Source organism: Salvelinus namaycush, chromosome 36, assembly GCF_016432855.1.
Source record: "Salvelinus namaycush isolate Seneca chromosome 36, SaNama_1.0, whole genome shotgun sequence".
Classification (NCBI taxonomy): Eukaryota; Metazoa; Chordata; class Actinopteri; order Salmoniformes; family Salmonidae; genus Salvelinus; species Salvelinus namaycush.
Genome location: NC_052342.1, coordinates 21,230,157 through 21,247,117, shown reverse-complemented (window position 1 = coordinate 21,247,117; position 16,961 = coordinate 21,230,157). Strand labels below are relative to the sequence as shown.

At 39.8% G+C, this 16,961-nt stretch overlaps 1 protein-coding gene across 3 annotated transcripts in view; it reads right to left on the bottom strand.

The window, feature by feature from the left end:
* Positions 1-11,618: 11,618 nt before the first annotated feature.
* Positions 11,619-16,961, bottom strand: part of LOC120030192 (alpha-actinin-3-like) — a 57,271-nt gene continuing 51,928 nt past the window's right edge. For all 3 annotated transcript variants that reach the window (XM_038975544.1, XM_038975543.1, XM_038975545.1), the window contains 5 exons: positions 15,445-15,591; positions 15,071-15,136; positions 14,255-14,413; positions 14,041-14,117; positions 11,619-13,398 (listed from right to left, as the gene is read on the bottom strand). In XM_038975544.1, coding sequence (XP_038831472.1) covers positions 13,317-13,398; positions 14,041-14,117; positions 14,255-14,413; positions 15,071-15,136; positions 15,445-15,591 — 531 coding nt within the window. In that variant the 3' untranslated portion in view covers positions 11,619-13,316. The remainder of the gene's footprint in view (positions 13,399-14,040; positions 14,118-14,254; positions 14,414-15,070; positions 15,137-15,444; positions 15,592-16,961) is intronic.

The window sequence follows — 16,961 nt, the reverse complement described above, 5'->3', positions numbered from 1 at the left end:
TACTGTCATCATTGATATATAGTGATATCTACTGTCATTATTGATATAGAGTAATATCTACTGGCTATATGAAACTTTACTTGGTCTTTCCTGACTCCAACATGACCAAGCTTTCAAAAGCATCACCTCTACCATCTTCTCCAGCCTGCTTGGTTGAACAACTGATGTAGCCTACAATGCATTGAACACAATGGTTGTGATGCGACTGATATTTTTGTCGTTGCCTGTAAAATGTTTACACAACCATTGTGCGGTGTCTCCACTACACTTGTGTAATTATCTTTGTGCAGAATAACTCTCTGTTGTATCACAACCATTGTGCCAAATCTGCTGTGCGTCTTTTGTCCAGCTTGAGTGTTTACAGGTTCGTTGTGTGTTCGCAAATGTAATATAATACACTTCCTGGTCCTGTTAAGACTTTTGTTAAGCCGTTTTCCCTACATTTTGATGAGTCTATTAATTAAAATAATTAAGTAATGACGCAGGGATCTTTTCGGCCACTCACATTGTATTAACATTTAATGGATTTCATTTTATGAAAAGTGAGTAGAGCAGCAAAGAAAAATAAAACATGAAATGAAAGTTGAACTACAAAACAAACTTAATAAAACACCTGGCAACCTTACCAAGAGATTTGAGCCTTTTTGTACTGTATAATGGCTCTGGAATGACTGTTACAGGGACCAGGGTTTGAGTCCAAGTCAGGATATCCCCATAATTAACTACACCGGTGTCAGGAGTTGGATAGCACCGTTGAAAGCATGTCCCGGCCAAGTTTTAGACAGTTCATTTTTCAGAGGCATACTTCTGCCATTTTTCATAATTTATGTGCTAGCTGAAATACAGTGCATTCAGAAAGTATTCACACCCATTTACTTTTCCCATATTTTGTTGTGTTAGTCGGATTTTTAAATGGTTTAAATTGAGATTGTTGGTCACTGGCCTATACACAATACGCCATAATTTCAAAGTGGAACTATGTTTTTACATATTAATACAAAATGAAAAGCTGAAATGTCTTGAATCAATAACTATTCAATCCCTTCGTTATGGCAAGCCTCTATATGTTCAGGAGTAGAAATTTGCTTAACAAGTCAATTAATAAGTTGCATGGACTCACTCTGTGTTCAATAATAGTGTTTAACATGATTTTGTAATGACTTCGTCATCTTGGAAACCACACATACAATTATATGTAAGGTCTGTCGGTCGAGCAGTGAATTTCAAACACAGATTCAATCACCACGACCAGGGAGGTTTTCCAATGCCTCGCAAAGAAGGGTACCTATTGGTAGATGGGTAAAAAAAGACATTGAATATCCCTTTTAGCAATGTGAAGTTATTAATTACACTTTGGATGGTGCATCAATACATCCAGTCACTACAAAGACACAGGTCGGAGAGGGAGGAAACCGCTCAGTGATTTCACCATGAGGCCAAGGGTAACTTTAAAACAGTTAAAGAGTTTAATGGCTGTGATAGGAGAAAACTGAGGATGGATCAAGCCTGTACAGAATAACAAATATTCCAAAACATGCATCATGTTTGCAACAAGGCACTAAAGTAATACTGCAAAAAATGTGGAAAGCAATTAACTTTTGTCCTGAATACAAAGTGTTATGTTTGGGGCAAATCCAGTACAACACATTACAGAGTACCACTGTCCATATTTTCAAGCATAGTGTTAGCTGCATTATGTTGTGGTTATGCTTGTAATCATTAAAGACTGGGAAGTTTTTCAGGATAAAAATAAACAGAGTAGAGCTAGGCACAGGCAAAATCCTAGAGGCAAACCTATCTGCTTTCCAACAGACACTGGGAGACAAATTCAGCTTTTAGCAGGACAATAACCTAAATCACAAGGGGAAATATATAATGCAGTTGCTTACCAAGCTGACATTGAATGTCCCTGTTCCTAAGTTTTGACTTAAATCAGCTTGAAAATCTTTGGCAAGACCTGAAAATGGCTGTCCAGCAATGATCAACAACCAACTTGACAGCTTAAAGAATTTAAAAAAGAATAATGTGCAAATAGGGTATGTGCAAATCTCTTAGAGACTTACCCAGAAAGACACACAGCTGTAATTGCTACCAAAAGTGATTCTAACATTTATTGACTCAGGGGGTTGCTTATCTAATCAAGATATATTAATTTGTTTTTACAAATGTTCTAATTGTCTTCCACTTTGACATTACAGAGTATTTTGAGTAGATCGTTGACAAAAAAAGACAATTAAGTCCATTTAATCCGACCTCGTAACACAACAAAATGTGGAAAAAGTCAAGGGGTGTGAATACCTTCTGAAAGCGCTATGAGTCTTACTAATCTTACAGTCACATTACAGTGTTTACATTTATACAACTTTTACAGTTCTTTCTTATATTTTTAATTAATTATTTATTAATTATTTCATTTCCAGGAACTATCCTAGAAAATGGTTGTAGTTCTGAACAGTTGCAACTGGTCTAACTTCAACAGTATTGCCAGTCCCTTTATGGTGAACAATGGGAAATAAAACACAAAGCTTCACATAGTAATATAGTTTTCCTTTTTTACATTTATTCCAAGATGTTTGTCTTTAACTTTGAAATAGATTGTGTGGAAGCAAGCTCTTGGAGTGGGTGATAGAATAGAATAAAATGAGGAAGGAAGGAGGAGAGGAGGGAAGGAGGAGAGGAGGAGCATAAGAGAGAAGACCGATGAGGAAGAGAAAGAATTCATACACACGGGAGTTACTGATAGTGTCTCTGTCCGAAAGGCCCCCTATTCTCTAAGTAGTGCACTTGGTTACTTTGTATCAGGTCAAAAGTAGTGCACTACATAGGGAATAGGGTGTAGGCTCGGTGTCCCGCTAGCGGGACAACTTCCGGTGAAACTGGAGGGCGCGCAATTCAAATAAATATTATGGATTTAAACATTTATGTACACATACTGTAAGTGGCTTATATTCACTTACTCTACCCCTAAACTTTGTTTCAACAAGTCAAAATATGTTTCTATTAACTCCTCAGATACCCTAAAATGTAATCAAACTGTAATATTTCTTTCGGAAATAAGTATGTTCAATAGGAAACGAATGCAAACACGAATTTCCAAGACTGTGTCCTTCTACTAAAACTGATTTTTCTTATTCGTTTTTGAAGTTACAAGCCTGAAACCTTGAACATAGATTGCTGATACCCTATGGAAGCCATAGGAATTCCATCCAGGGAGCGTGCATTTCTAAGAGGATGGTCTCTCAAAAAAAGAAAAATTCTGGTTGGTTTTTCTTTGGATTTTCTCCTACCATATCTATTGTGTTATATTCTCCTACATTATTTTAACATTTCTACAAACTTATGTGTTTTCTTTCCAATGGTACCAATTATGTGCATATCCTGGCTTCAGGGCCTGAGCTACAGGCCATTTACTTTGGGCACGTCAGGAAGTGGAGAAAAAAGGGTCCTAGCCCTAAGAAGTTAACCCAATGAGGATTGTGCTGCTGGGAAAAACAGGATGGGGCAAAAGCAGTGCAGGAAACACCATCTTTGGAGGAGGAGATGAAGAGTTCAAGATAAACAGTTCAGCCAAGTCTAGAACGCACATGTGTGAAGCAAAGACCAAGATCATCAATGGAAGAAAACTCACTGTAGTAGACACACCTGGACTCTTTGACACAGACATCCCTGAAGAGGAGCTGAAACCTGAACTAGTGAGATGTATTGTAGAATGTGCTCCGGGGCCACATGCCTTTCTCATTGTGCTTAGAGTGGAAAAGTACACAGTCCTCGAGGAAAGAGTCATCACAGAAATCGAGAACTTTTTTTCACGACAGATCTTCAATTATGCCACAGTTCTCTTCATTTACGGTGACCAGCTTCATGAAGGAAAAACTATTCAGGATTTTGTGAAAACAAATAAGAAACTGAGTGAGCTTGTGGAGAAATGTGGAGGCCGCTGTCATGTCATTGACAACAAATACTGGAACAACAGTCAGCAGGGTCAGTACAGGAACAATCAGTACCAAGTAACAGAGTTACTCAACACCATAGAGAGAGAGGACGGAGGAAGATGCTACACCAATGAGATGCTTCAAGCAGTGGAGGGAGTCAAACAAGCAGAGAAAGAGAGTCTTAGAGAGTCAAACAGCCAGATGTCAGAGGAAGAGATCGAAAAACTAGCCAAGGAAAGAGCGAGAAAGAAACTACTGATCAAGTTGTCAGGGGTAGCAACAGGTGTAGTGGTAGGAGCGTTCCTTGGGGTTGTAGGGTCATTAGCAATAGTACTTTCTCTCATAAGTAGTACAGCAGCAGCAGCAAAAGCAGCAGCAGGATCAGCAGCAGGAGGAGTAGCAGGAGGAGTTGCAGGAGTAGCAGTAGCAGGAGAAGTATCAGCAGCAGCAGGAGGAGTAGCAGGAGGAGTGGCAGCAGGAGGAGTAATGGCAGCAGCAGGAGGGGTAGTAGGAGGAGTAGCAGCAGCAGGAGGAGTAGCGGGAGCAGCAGGAGTAGCAGGAGGAGTAGCAGCAGCAGGAGGACTAGCAACAGCAGCAGGAGTAGCAGAAGGAGTAGCAGCAGCAGGAGTAGCAGGAGGAGTAGCAGCAGCAGGAGGACTAGCAACAGCAGCAGGAGTAGCAGAAGGAGTAGCAGGAGGAGTAGCTGGAGGAGCTGGGGCAAACATTGGAGTGGGTACAGGGTTAGGCATAGTTGTTGGTGTGTTAGCAGCATTTGCAGGAGGAATAGGAGGGGGGGTAGTTGGAGCTGCTGCAGCAGAGGATGCACAGACACCAGGAGAGGCAGCAGAGAAAGCAGCTGAGGCAGTATGGGAAGTGGGTGAGGCAATTTGGAAGAAGGGTCGAGGTATTGTGGATGAAGTAAGACGTATGTCAGAGGGGTATCCTACAGCAAAGTGAGTTCGAGTGATGAAAAGAAGTAGCAGGAGCACTCTAGGTATTCAGAAAACACAGGTGAAATGAGTGAATGAGTGTTGACAACCTGTGTTTCAATAGTTTACTATACACAACAGTCAGTACCATACCACAGAAGAAGAAAAACTGTTCAAACAAATAATAAACATTTCAGACAAATCAAACCTTATAACATGTCATTCTTTTAACATAATTACAGTAGCACGTTTTTTATTTAAATGTTTTAACAGAATTACAGTAGCACCTTTTTTATTTCAGTGTTTTAACAGAATTACAGTAGCAAATGTTTGATTCCAATGTCATACAGAATTACAGTAGCAAATGTTTGATTGCTATTTTCAAATGATTAAATGAAAAATGATTTCCTTTCAATGTAAATGATGTAATGAGTCAAATAAAAAATACCACAAAAAAACACATTATACTGTATATAACATGCATGACTACATCTCTGTCGTTATAATGTTGTATGAGTTGAATAAACTGGAGACAGAGAAGTGGCTCATAAAATCGTGTTTACCACAACGTTGATTTTATATCAGGGTTTCCCTTTTCACAGCTTACTAACTTTAAGTTTATGTAAGTGTAGTCAGTGACATCATCTATTACCAGCATTGTGGAAATATTAAGTTTATTCACACAAAAATCTTCAACATTTTTTATGATCACTATGGTATTGTCTGTATTTACTATTTTTTATGATTAAGACTTTAGGACTGTGGACTGGCATGTATTCTACACTCTGTTGATTGAATTACAAAAACAAAATAGCTAATTGTTCACAATCTGTTGGATATTCATGTGTACGTTAAAACAGTCATTTATTTAAAAGCATAAGAGGTATTTAGAGCCTATTAGAGTTTTCCTTATTCAGTATCTTGTTCAGGGCAGCTCTATCTCGAAGGCAGAAAGTAACGTGAAAGTTTAAGTTTAGGCAAGAAATGTGATTGGTTGAGTTCAAGCAAGCAATTCCATTCGTCCTGTTGTAAGAGCAGATCTGCCTCAATGGCAGAAAATGAATGTGATCGGTTAAGTTTAGGCACAAGGAACCCATGTGTTACCCCCATCACCCACCACCAACCAAGCCTGGTGCAGTTGTGTAAAGTACCTAAGTAAAAATACTCTAAACTACTACTGTGATGGAAATTATGTTTGTGATTTTCTAATAGCCAATTTCTGTGTTATGTTTGTGCTTTTTCTATAAACCCATTTCTGTTTTCATGCAAGTGACTGATTGAAGGAATCCTCACTATCAGTATCTGCAATTTGGCAGTATGCCCAGAAACTTGTTTAGAGAAATGGATGTATCAGTTTCAAGGCCTCGGCTCAGAGAGAGGAAGCCTCGTGAGGTATTGGTCCGTCACATGAATGAAGCAAACATTCATTCTGAATGGTGAATAAACTAAATCATGCAAATAGAACGTGTCAGTATCTAAGGAAACTAACGGGACTGCCCCGTGAGAGCTCACTTCAGACCGCTACTTTACACATCTAAATTTGACTGTGACCTCTCCAGCTTGCTAACAATAAACAATGATTCATTTCAGATTGACTTTGACTGTCCCTGTGTAAGAACTTCCACAGAAGTCGTTTTTTGGGGGGTATCTGTACTCTACTTTACTATTTATATTTTGGACAACTTTTACTTTATACTTCACTACATTCCTAAAGAAAAGTATGTACTTTTTACTGCATACATTTTCGCTGACACCCAAAAACACTTTTGAATGCCTATCAGGATAGGAAAAGTAGCAAATATTTTATTTCAATGTTTTACAGAATAACAATAGCAAATGTTTGATTGCTATTTTCAAATGATTCGAATATTTAATTTCAATGTAAATGATGTAATGAGTAAAATTAAAAATAACACACAAAAATGGCACCCACTACATGTATTTTGGAGTTGTAGAGAGATTACCAGATTTTGGCAATCTATACATACTGCTGCACAGAAAATACTAGCTGTACAGTTTGATATGAGCCTGTGTCTCTATCTTCTTAATGCCCAGCAGGACTTTATTATTTATCCAGACAGAGAAAATGTGTTTATGACTATCACATACTTAACTAAGAAATGTATTCTCCTACAGTGGGCATCTAATTCTTCTCCTACATTTAAAATGTGGATTGACCAGATTGTTGACTTTCTCCCTCTTGAAAAGCTTACTTATGACCTCCGCAAGAGACAGCCCAGGTTTGATAGACTCTGGTTTCCACTACTCAACTATATTTCAAACTGGACACAGTGAATGGGCTGATTAGGGAAATGGGTGTATATACATGTTGTGTAAGGTGCTGTAAAAAATTATTCTTTGCTCATGATCTCAGCTAAAGGTGGAAATACACTACCGGTCAAAAGTTTTAGAACAGCTACTCATTCAAGGGTTTTTCTTTATTTTTACTATTTTCTACATTGTAGAATAATAGTGAAGACATCAAAACTATGAAAAAACATATGGAATCATGTAGTAACCAAAAAATATATATTTAATATTTGAGATTCTTCAAATAGGCACGCTTTGCCTTGATGACAGCTTTGCACACTCTTGGCATTCTCTCAACCAGCTTCACCTGGAATGCTTTTCCAACCGTCTTGAAGGAGTTCCCATATATGCTGAGCACTTGGTGGCTGCTTTTCCTTCTCTCTGCGGTCCGACTCATCCCGAACCATCTCAATTTGGTTGAGGTCGGAGGATTGTGGAGGCCAGGTCATCTGATGCATCACTCTCCTTCTTGGTCAAAAAAATAATAATTGGTGACATCTTCCACTGGATGTCACCAGTCTTTAGAAATTGGTTGAGGTTTTTCCTTTGTGTAATGAAGAAGTAGCCCTGTTCAGAACGAGGCTCACTTCAAGTGTACTGTTAGATAGAGGCGCGTGACCAGAAAGCTAGCTACAGTTTTCTTTCCTCCTGTATTGAACACAGATCATCCCGTCTTCAATTTTATCGATTATTTACGTTAAAAAATACCTAAAGTTGTATTACAAAAGTAGTTTGAAATGTTTTGGCAAAGTTTACAGGTAACTTTTGAGATATTATGTAGTCACGTTGCGCAAGTTGGAACCGGTGTTTTTCTGGATCAAACGCGCCAAATAAATGGACATTTTGGATTTATATCGACGGAATTAATCGAACAAAAGGACCATTTGTGATGTTTATGGGACATGTTGGAGTGCCAACAAAAGAAGCTCGTCAAAGTTAAGGCATGATTTATATTTTTATTTCTGCGTTTTGTGTCACGCCTGCAGGGTTGAAATATGCTTTTTTCTCTTTGTTTACGGAGGTGCTATCCTCAGATAATAGCATCGTTTGCTTTCGCCGAAAAGCCTTTTTGAAATCTGACATGTTGGCTGGATTCACAACAAGTGTAGCTTTAATTTGGTGTCTTACATGTGTGATTTCATGAAAGTTAGATTTTTATAGTGATTTATTTGAATTTGGCGCTCTGCATTTTCACTGGCTTTTGGCCAGGTGGGACGTCCCACATATCCCAGAGAGGTTAACTGTTGTCATGATGTTGCCCTCTTTGGGTACAGCGAGCACCATCCCCCGCTCTCTGCTCCTACAACCAGACTGCTGGGGTCAGAGAGAGGTCGTAAATTCCTGAGGAGAGGATCTCCTCATGGCCACACAGTATAGAGACAGAGTGAATTTTCATAGAGAACAAAGGCATTTCTTCCACCTCACAGAACTTGAGGTCCGAACAACATTTATGTTCCGGAGAAGGTATAAAAGATCGGTGAAGAATCCAGCTACGAACTGGTCCGTTTGTTTCATTTTTGTGAGGCTCATGGGAGACGGTGCGGCCACATTACCATAACGCTGTTTACATAATAGCCTCAGATATGAGGTTTACATCTAATTGTTGTATAAGATGAATGAGTGAGGATGATACTGTTTGTAAAATTGTGTAATGTGATTTTGGACTGTTTAATGAAGGAAACTCCAATTCCCTTTTGAGTTGAACTAAATCAGAGGACCGCCCACGAGCCCAGTTAGGGTCAGACATCCTGGGACAGCCCTTTTCTGCAATTCCGAATAAAACCCGAACTTTGAGAAATTCTCAGGAGACCATGTTTTTCTCCATTACGAGAGGACGAAGGTTGCAGACCATTGCTGAATCTTTTAACCATACCACGTGGTTAAACTCTTAGACTATCGATACCGACAGAATAAGAACAAGTCTTTGATATTAATTACTAGTCTGCAGCTAGGAAGTCGGTATCATTGAACGCGAAGAACGACAACCGCCGAAACGTCCATTCTACAACAACATGAATGAATGTCGCTCTGAACTATCCCCTCTAACCACGACAGACAGAGAGAGAGAGAAACAGACAATTCTTCAAAAGAAACAAACTTTTCAACAGCGATCAAGACGACACACTGAGCGTAAATATATATATTGATTGCAATTGTTCCCGAATGAGTGAGCATTCATGTGCAAAGGATTAGTATTTCAATTGTTATAATTATCAACTCTGTAGTGACTTCTCAGGTGACCCCCACTCCCCCTTTTGTTAAACAAGTCGCCATGCCGGTTTAGCCCACTAGGGCACATTCTCCTATCATTTCTTGTAACCATATTTACTTTGTTTGTTTATGCATTTCTGTGAATTACTTAGTTAGTAAATAAATGATTTAAGACAATTGATGTATGGATGACTCATAGTGAAGACTGGGTTCGTGCAGATAACCAACAATTTACGACGTTTGGATTGAGACTAACGTGAGGTAAAGTAAATCATTCATTAATTCGAAGACTAATTGATCAGATATAAAATATCTGAAAAGATATTAGGAAATTATAACTTTGTAATCTGAATATTTTCCTTGGTGCCCCGACTTCCTAGTTAATTACAGTTACATGATTAATCAGTTTAATCGCGTAATACTAATTACAGAGAATCTTTGATAAAAACTAAAAGTCTTCATTTAATGATAGTAAAGACACGACACTGTGCATGTCAGAGCAAAAAAGGTCTAGTAAAGATAGTAAAGACTCTCAGACCATGAGAAACAGGGTTCTCTGGTCTGATGAACCCAAGATTGAACCCTGAATGTCAAGTGTCACATCTGGAGGAAACCTGGCACCATCCCTACGGTGAAGCATGGTGGTGGCAGCATCATGCTATGGGGATGTTTTTCAGCGGCAGGGACTGGGAGACTAGTCAAGATTGAGGGAAAGATGAATGGAGCAATGTACAGAGAGAGATCCTTGATGAAAACCTGCTCCAGAGCGCTCTGGACCTCAGACTGGAGCGACGGTTTACCTTCCAACAGAACAATGACCAAAAGCACACAACCAAGACAACGCAGGAGTGGCTTCGGGACAAGTCTCTGAATGTCCTTGAGTGGCACATCCAGAGCCCGGACTTGAACCCGATCTAACATCTCTGGAGAGACCTGAAAACTCCCCACCCAACCTGAGAGCTTGAGATGATCTGCAGAGAAGAATGGGAGAAACTCCCCAAATACAAGTGTGCCAATCTTTTTTGCAACAAGGCACTAAAGTAATACTGCAAAAAAAATGTGCCAAAGCAATTCACTTTTGTCCTGAATACAAAGTGTTATGTTTGGGGCAAATCCAGTACAACACAATACTGAGTACCACTGTCCATATTTTCAAGCATCGTGTTAGCTGCATTATGTTGTGGGTATGCTTGTAATCATTCAGGACTGGGAAGTTTTTCAGGATAAAAATAAACAGAGTAGAGCTAAGCACAGGCAAGAAAGAGGAAAACCTGGTTCAGTCTGCTTTCCAACAGACACTGGGAGACAAATTCACCTTTCAGCAGGACAATAACCTAAAACATTATGCCAAATATATACTGGAGTTGCTTATCAAGACGACATTGAATGTTTCCGAGTGACCTAGTTACAGTTTTGACTTAAATCAGCTTCATAATCTATGACAAGACTTAATAATGTCTGTCTATCAATGATCAAAAACCAACTTGACAGAGCTTGATAAATGTAAAACATAATCATGCAAAAAGGCAGCTAAGACTTACCCTGAAAGAATCACAGCTGTAATCACTCTTCGAGACTTACCCTGAAAGAATCACAGTTGTAATCACTCTTAGAGACTTACCCTGAAAGAATCACAGCTGTAATCACTCTTAGAGACTTACCCTGAAAGAATCACAGCTGTAATCACTCTTAGAGACTTACCCTGAAAGAATCACAGCTGTAATCACTCTTCGAGACTTACCCTGAAAGAATCACAGCTGTAATCACTCTTCGAGACTTACCCTGAAAGAATCACAGCTGTAATCACTCTTAGAGACTTACCCTGAAAGAATCACAGCTGTAATCACTGCCAAAAGGGATTCTAACATTTATTGACTCAGGGGGCTGAATACTTATCTATTCAAGATATATTATACATATATATATATGTTTTGTAAATGTTACATTTTTTCTCCCACTTTGACAATACAGAGAATTATGTGTAGGTCGTTGACAAAAATATGACAATTATATCAATTTTAATACTTTCTGAAAGCACTATAAGTCTTACTAATCTTACAGTGTTTACATTCATACAAGTATTACAGCTCTTGTATTTATTTTTTATTAATTATTTACTAATTATTTAATGTCCAGGAACTATCCTGGAAATTGGTTGTACTTGTGAATAGTTGCATCAACAGTATTGCCACTCCTTTTATGGTGAACGATGGGAAATAAAAACACAACACAAAAGTTATCACATAGTAATATAGTTTCCCTTTTTTAAATTTATTCCAAGGTGTGTGTCTTTAACTTTGAAATGGATTGTGTGGAAGCAAGCTCTTGGACTGGATGATAGAACAGAATAAAGTGAGGAGGAGAGGAGGAGAGGAGGGGCATTATAGAGAAGACGGAAGAGGAAAAGAAAGAATTCATACACATGGGAGTTACAGATGCTGGCTCTGTCCCAAATGACACCCTATTCCCTACGTAGTAAACTTGGTTACTTTGGATCAGGTCAAAAGTAGTGCACTACATAGGGAATAGGGTGCCATTTTGGATGAAGTCTGGGGCCTAACTATGGTTCACCATCTCTTTACCTGATGTCCTGTCTCCCGCCCTCTCTCTCTCTCTCTTGCTCTCTCTCTCTCGTTCTCGCTCTCTCTCTCGCTCTATTTAACACCTCTCTCTGTCTTTCTCTCCTCTCAAAACGCACAGCAAACAGACAACCGCAATACGAAGGGAGTGATGATAGAGGGTGACAGAGGAGAGAGGTGACGTCCTATCCTTCAAACAAAATGAGCTTTCCTGTCTGCAGGGTTACGGGTGACCAGTGGTGAACTAACTCTTATCCACAATGCATTACTCAGGTTGGTATCTCTTGTTGGGCCTATGGGGGGGGGGGGTCTCATCAGATCTACTGTATTAACTTAGGGTGCGTCCAAAATAATCCCTAAAATCACAGGCTAAATTTGATTATTGACAACTAATGTTAACATAACATTAATGGTTGACAACAGGTACTACGGTCTGTCTTTTTGTCTGAAGGTGAGCTTGAGACTGCATGGCTTTCTTACACATAATATAACTCAACATGTATATCTTGGATAGTTGGGATTCCTACTTAATGACAACGTTATGAAAACGTTGGCACAACGTTACAAGTTTCTATGGAAAGGGAAGGGCATATCTTCTGGGATAAGGGGGTGCTATAAAGAATTTGGGGTGTAAGGGGGATTCAACCATTCAGATTGGACAGCATTTCCACTACAGTATAAACACAATATGCATCTGCATCAATACACAACCAACCAATCTTCTTCCACATTTGTGTAAGCCATTCTAACCAAAACATATTTTAATATTCTGAGAGGAGGACAGGTGGAAATTCTTAGAAAAAAAGGTGCTATCTTGAACCTAAAAGGGTTATTCGGCAGTCCTTATAGGAGAGCCCTTTGAAGAACCCTTTTTGGTTCCAGGTAGAACCCTTTTTCCTAAGAGTGTAGGGCCGGGGGCTTTGCTCCAATACTCTGCTACTGTTCAACAATTTTAGTATTTTTCTTTATTTCCGTTCTTTCTTTGTGATCTTTCTGTCCGGTTGATCATACTAAAGGGCAGTTAACATGAAGCAGATTATCGTGTGACTCCAGGTATTCTGGCTCATCAGGCACTTGGTGCAGTACGGATGACAGTATGAATGAGAGAGGGATGACAGTTAAACATTAAGATATCCAGACAGACCTAAACAGGACATGGTGAGTCTCTGAGTTTTGATCTGAGTAAAGCCTCCCACCCTCTCTGGGCAGTGTAGACAACATGGAGGAAGGTTTAATATGAGGGAAACGTCAGATGACTGAGAGGAGGAGGATAGAGGGAGGATGAGTAAGAGGAAAGAGGAGGAGAGAAGGGAGAGGAGGGAAACAAGTCGCTCTCTCCATACAGGAGAGGGGGTTTATAAGTCGCTCTCTCCGTAGAGAGCGCTGGAGAAGGAGATGTAGTCGAGGGCTCCGGCTGGGCCGTCAGCTCCAATGTACCTGGTAATAGATATACATTATATTACTAGAGAGGTCTAATGTACCTGGTTATAGAGATACATTATATTACTAGAGAGGTCTAATGTACCTGGTTATAGAGATATATTATATTACTAGAGAGGTCTAATGTACCTGGTCATAGAGATACATTATATTACTAGAGAGGTCTAATGTACCTGGTTATAGAGATATATTATATTACTAGAGAGGTCTAATGTACCTGGTTATAGAGATATATTATATTACTAGAGAGGTCTAATGTACCTGGTTATAGAGATATATTATATTACTAGAGAGGTCTAATGTACCTGGTTATAGAGATACATTATACTACTAGAGGTCTAATGTACCTGGTTATAGAGATACATTATATTACTAGAGAGGTCTAATGTACCTGGTCATAGAGATACATTATATTACTAGAGAGGTCTAATGTACCTGGTAATAGAGATACATTATACTACTAGAGAGGTCTAATGTACCTGGTCATAGAGATACATTATATTACTAGAGAGGTCTAATGTACCTGGTAATAGAGATACATTATACTGCTAGAGGGGTCTATGTCATAGCTGATTATGTTTTACGTTATGTTGCTAGGATGCCAATGTCCATTCTAGTGTTGTATGTAATTCTGTGTACCTGGTCATGCGGCTGATGCAGTACTCTGCCTGCTCTGGGGGCAGCTCCCTGCGTAGCTCATCAACCGTGATGTAGGACTGGAAGAGAAGAGGCATATATTTATTTCATTTATTCCATTTGTATGTATTTATTTCATTTTACCAGGTTGTCCCACAGAAGTCCAAAGACCTCTGTCTCAAGGGAGACCTGGCCACATTACAATGTTCTAGGTCACCTTGTCTGAGGCCAGGATCTTGAAGGAGGCCATGACCTGATCGGCTGTGTCTGTCTCGGCTGTCTCGCGGGTCATGAAGTCGATAAAGGCCTGGAAGGTGACCACGCCCGTGTTGTTGGAATCCACCAGCGTCATGATGCGGGCAAACTCCACCTCACCCTATTGGACAGGACAACACATTTGGGTAAATTAGAACACTTCACTCAATTGGACAACACCTTAGAGTAGAGTAGAAAACGTTATTATCATTAAAGCTGCATTTCACAGCAGTTTATATGGTACAATGATTCTCTACACTTGCTTGTTTTGTCACATAAACTGAAATTAGGTGCACTATTAGAATTTTTGCAACCAGGAAATGGCGGAACGATTTCTGCATATTGTACCTTTAAATTGTTTGTCATTAATTGAAGCATTACAAATATACAAACGCCAATATACAGCAAACACCACCTCACCCTATTGGTCAACAAGTTAGAATACATTACACCTTCATATCATGTAGGGGAGAACATGTTTTGGAACATGTCTTGAATGGAAACTAATGTCATTTTATACTATAGCAGTATATAACTAGATAGACTAAAGTCATTTCATAAAAAGGGAGCACAGGTGGCTGGTGGCATCTTAATTGGGGAGGACAGGCTCATAATAATAGCTGGAGCAGAATAAATGGAATGGTATAAAACATACCAAACATACCATTCCATTCACTCCGTTCCAGCCATTATTATGAGCTGTCCTCCCCTCACCAGCCTCCTGTGAAAGGGACTGTTGTATGTGAGGCTACTTCCTGTTGGTAGCTAGGCTACTCACCAGATCGTAACCCATGGAGATGAGACAGGCACGGAAGTCGTCTGGGTCCATCATGCCGTTTCTCTTCTGAGAGAGACAGAACACAACCATCAGTGTTTATGATTGGACGTTATGTCCAATGTAATGATCCATTATGTGAATGCTACACGCTAGTGATACAGTAACACTCTGTGAGGAGGAACCACTATGATGGCAAGAAACCACGAAATATTCCAACATTCACACTTAAAACAACCACATTTCACAGTCATTGCAAGTAAAAACCTCTTCAAAATGGCCGCTATCTGCAAAATCAGAGCCAGGACGAGAGAAAAGACAAGTGTGAGATCAAGAAAAGCAAGTCCAAGAACAATAAACTGTTTTAGTTTCATTACCCTGTCGAAGTGGTTGAAGGAGGCCCGGAACTCGTTGAGCTGCTCCTGGCTGATGCCCTTGGCGTCGCGGGTCAAGATCTGGTTCTCCACCTCGTTGATGGTGCGGGCGATGGTGGTCAGGAGCTGCTCCCAGCCCACACGGATATGCTGCCGAGGTAAGGAGGGTGAGGGAGGAAGAGAGGGAGAGAAGAAGAGGAAGGGAGATGAAGGGTTTGGATAGTTGGTAAGCATCATAGGTCTACCAAGTTGGGAGTTAGTATGTGAGTGTCTGGGATGGTTGTAACATCTAGACTAAAACAGCACAGGTGTGTATATTCATATGCATAGGGATCTTCTCCAGAGTAGTTTATATGGTGTCAAATATTTATGTTACTTGGGTAAGGTTCCTTTACATCAGGGCTCTCCAACCCTGTTCCTGGAAAGCTGCTGTCCAGTAGGTTTTCACTTCAACCCTAATCTAGTGCACCTGATTTGAATAATTAGCTGCTTGATACGCTGAATCAAGTTATAACTGGGGTTGGAGCAGAAACCTAAAGGCCGGTAGCTCTCCAGGAATAATTTAGGAAGTATACAATACTTGATACGACCTCCATGATGTATTTGGTTGTGTTGTGTAGTTGTCTAGTTGTGTGTTGTGTGTGTGTTTATTTGTCTAGTTGTGTGTTGTGTAGTTGTGTGTTGTGCAGTTGGTTGTGTTGTGTAGTTGTCTAGTTGTGTGTTGTGTAGTTGTGTGTTGTGTAGTTGGTTGTGTTGTGTAGTTGTCTAGTTGTGTGTTGTGCAGTTGGTTGTGTTGTGTAGTTGTCTAGTTGTGTGTTGTGTAGTTGTGTGTTGTGTAGTTGGTTGTCCTGTGTAGTTGTGTGTTGTGCAGTTGGTTGTGTTGTGTAGTTGTCTAGGTGTGTGTTGTGTAGTTGTGTGTTGTGTAGTTGGTTGTGTTGTGTAGTTGTCTAGGTGTGTGTTGTGTAGTTGTCTAGTTGTCTAGTTGTGTGTTGTGTAGTTGGTTGTGCTGTGTAGTTGTGTGTTGTGTAGTTGGTTGTGTTGTGTAGTTGTCTAGTTGTGTGTTGTGTAGTTATGTGTTGTGTAGTTGGTTGTGTTGTGTAGTTGTCTAGTTGTGTGTTGTGTGTTGTGTAGTTGTGTGTTGTGTAGTTGGTTGTGCTGTGTAGTTGTGTGTTGTGTAGTTGGTTGTGTTGTGTAGTTGTCTAGTTGTGTGTTGTGTAGTTATGTGTTGTGTAGTTGGTTGTGTTGTGTAGTTGTCTAGTTGTGTAGTTGTCTAGTTGTGTAGTTGTGTGTTGTGTAGTTGTGTGTTGTGTAGTTGTGTGTTGTGTAGTTGGTTGTGCTGTGTAGTTGTGTGTTGTGTAGTTGTCTAGTTGTGTGTTGTGTAGTTGTGTGTTGTGTAGTTGTGTGTTGTGTAGTTGGTTGTGTTGTGTAGTTGTCTAGTTGTGTGTTGTGTGTTGTGTAGTTGGTTGTGCTGTGTAGTTGTGTGTTGTGTAGTTGTGTGTTGTGTAGTTGGTTGTGCTGTT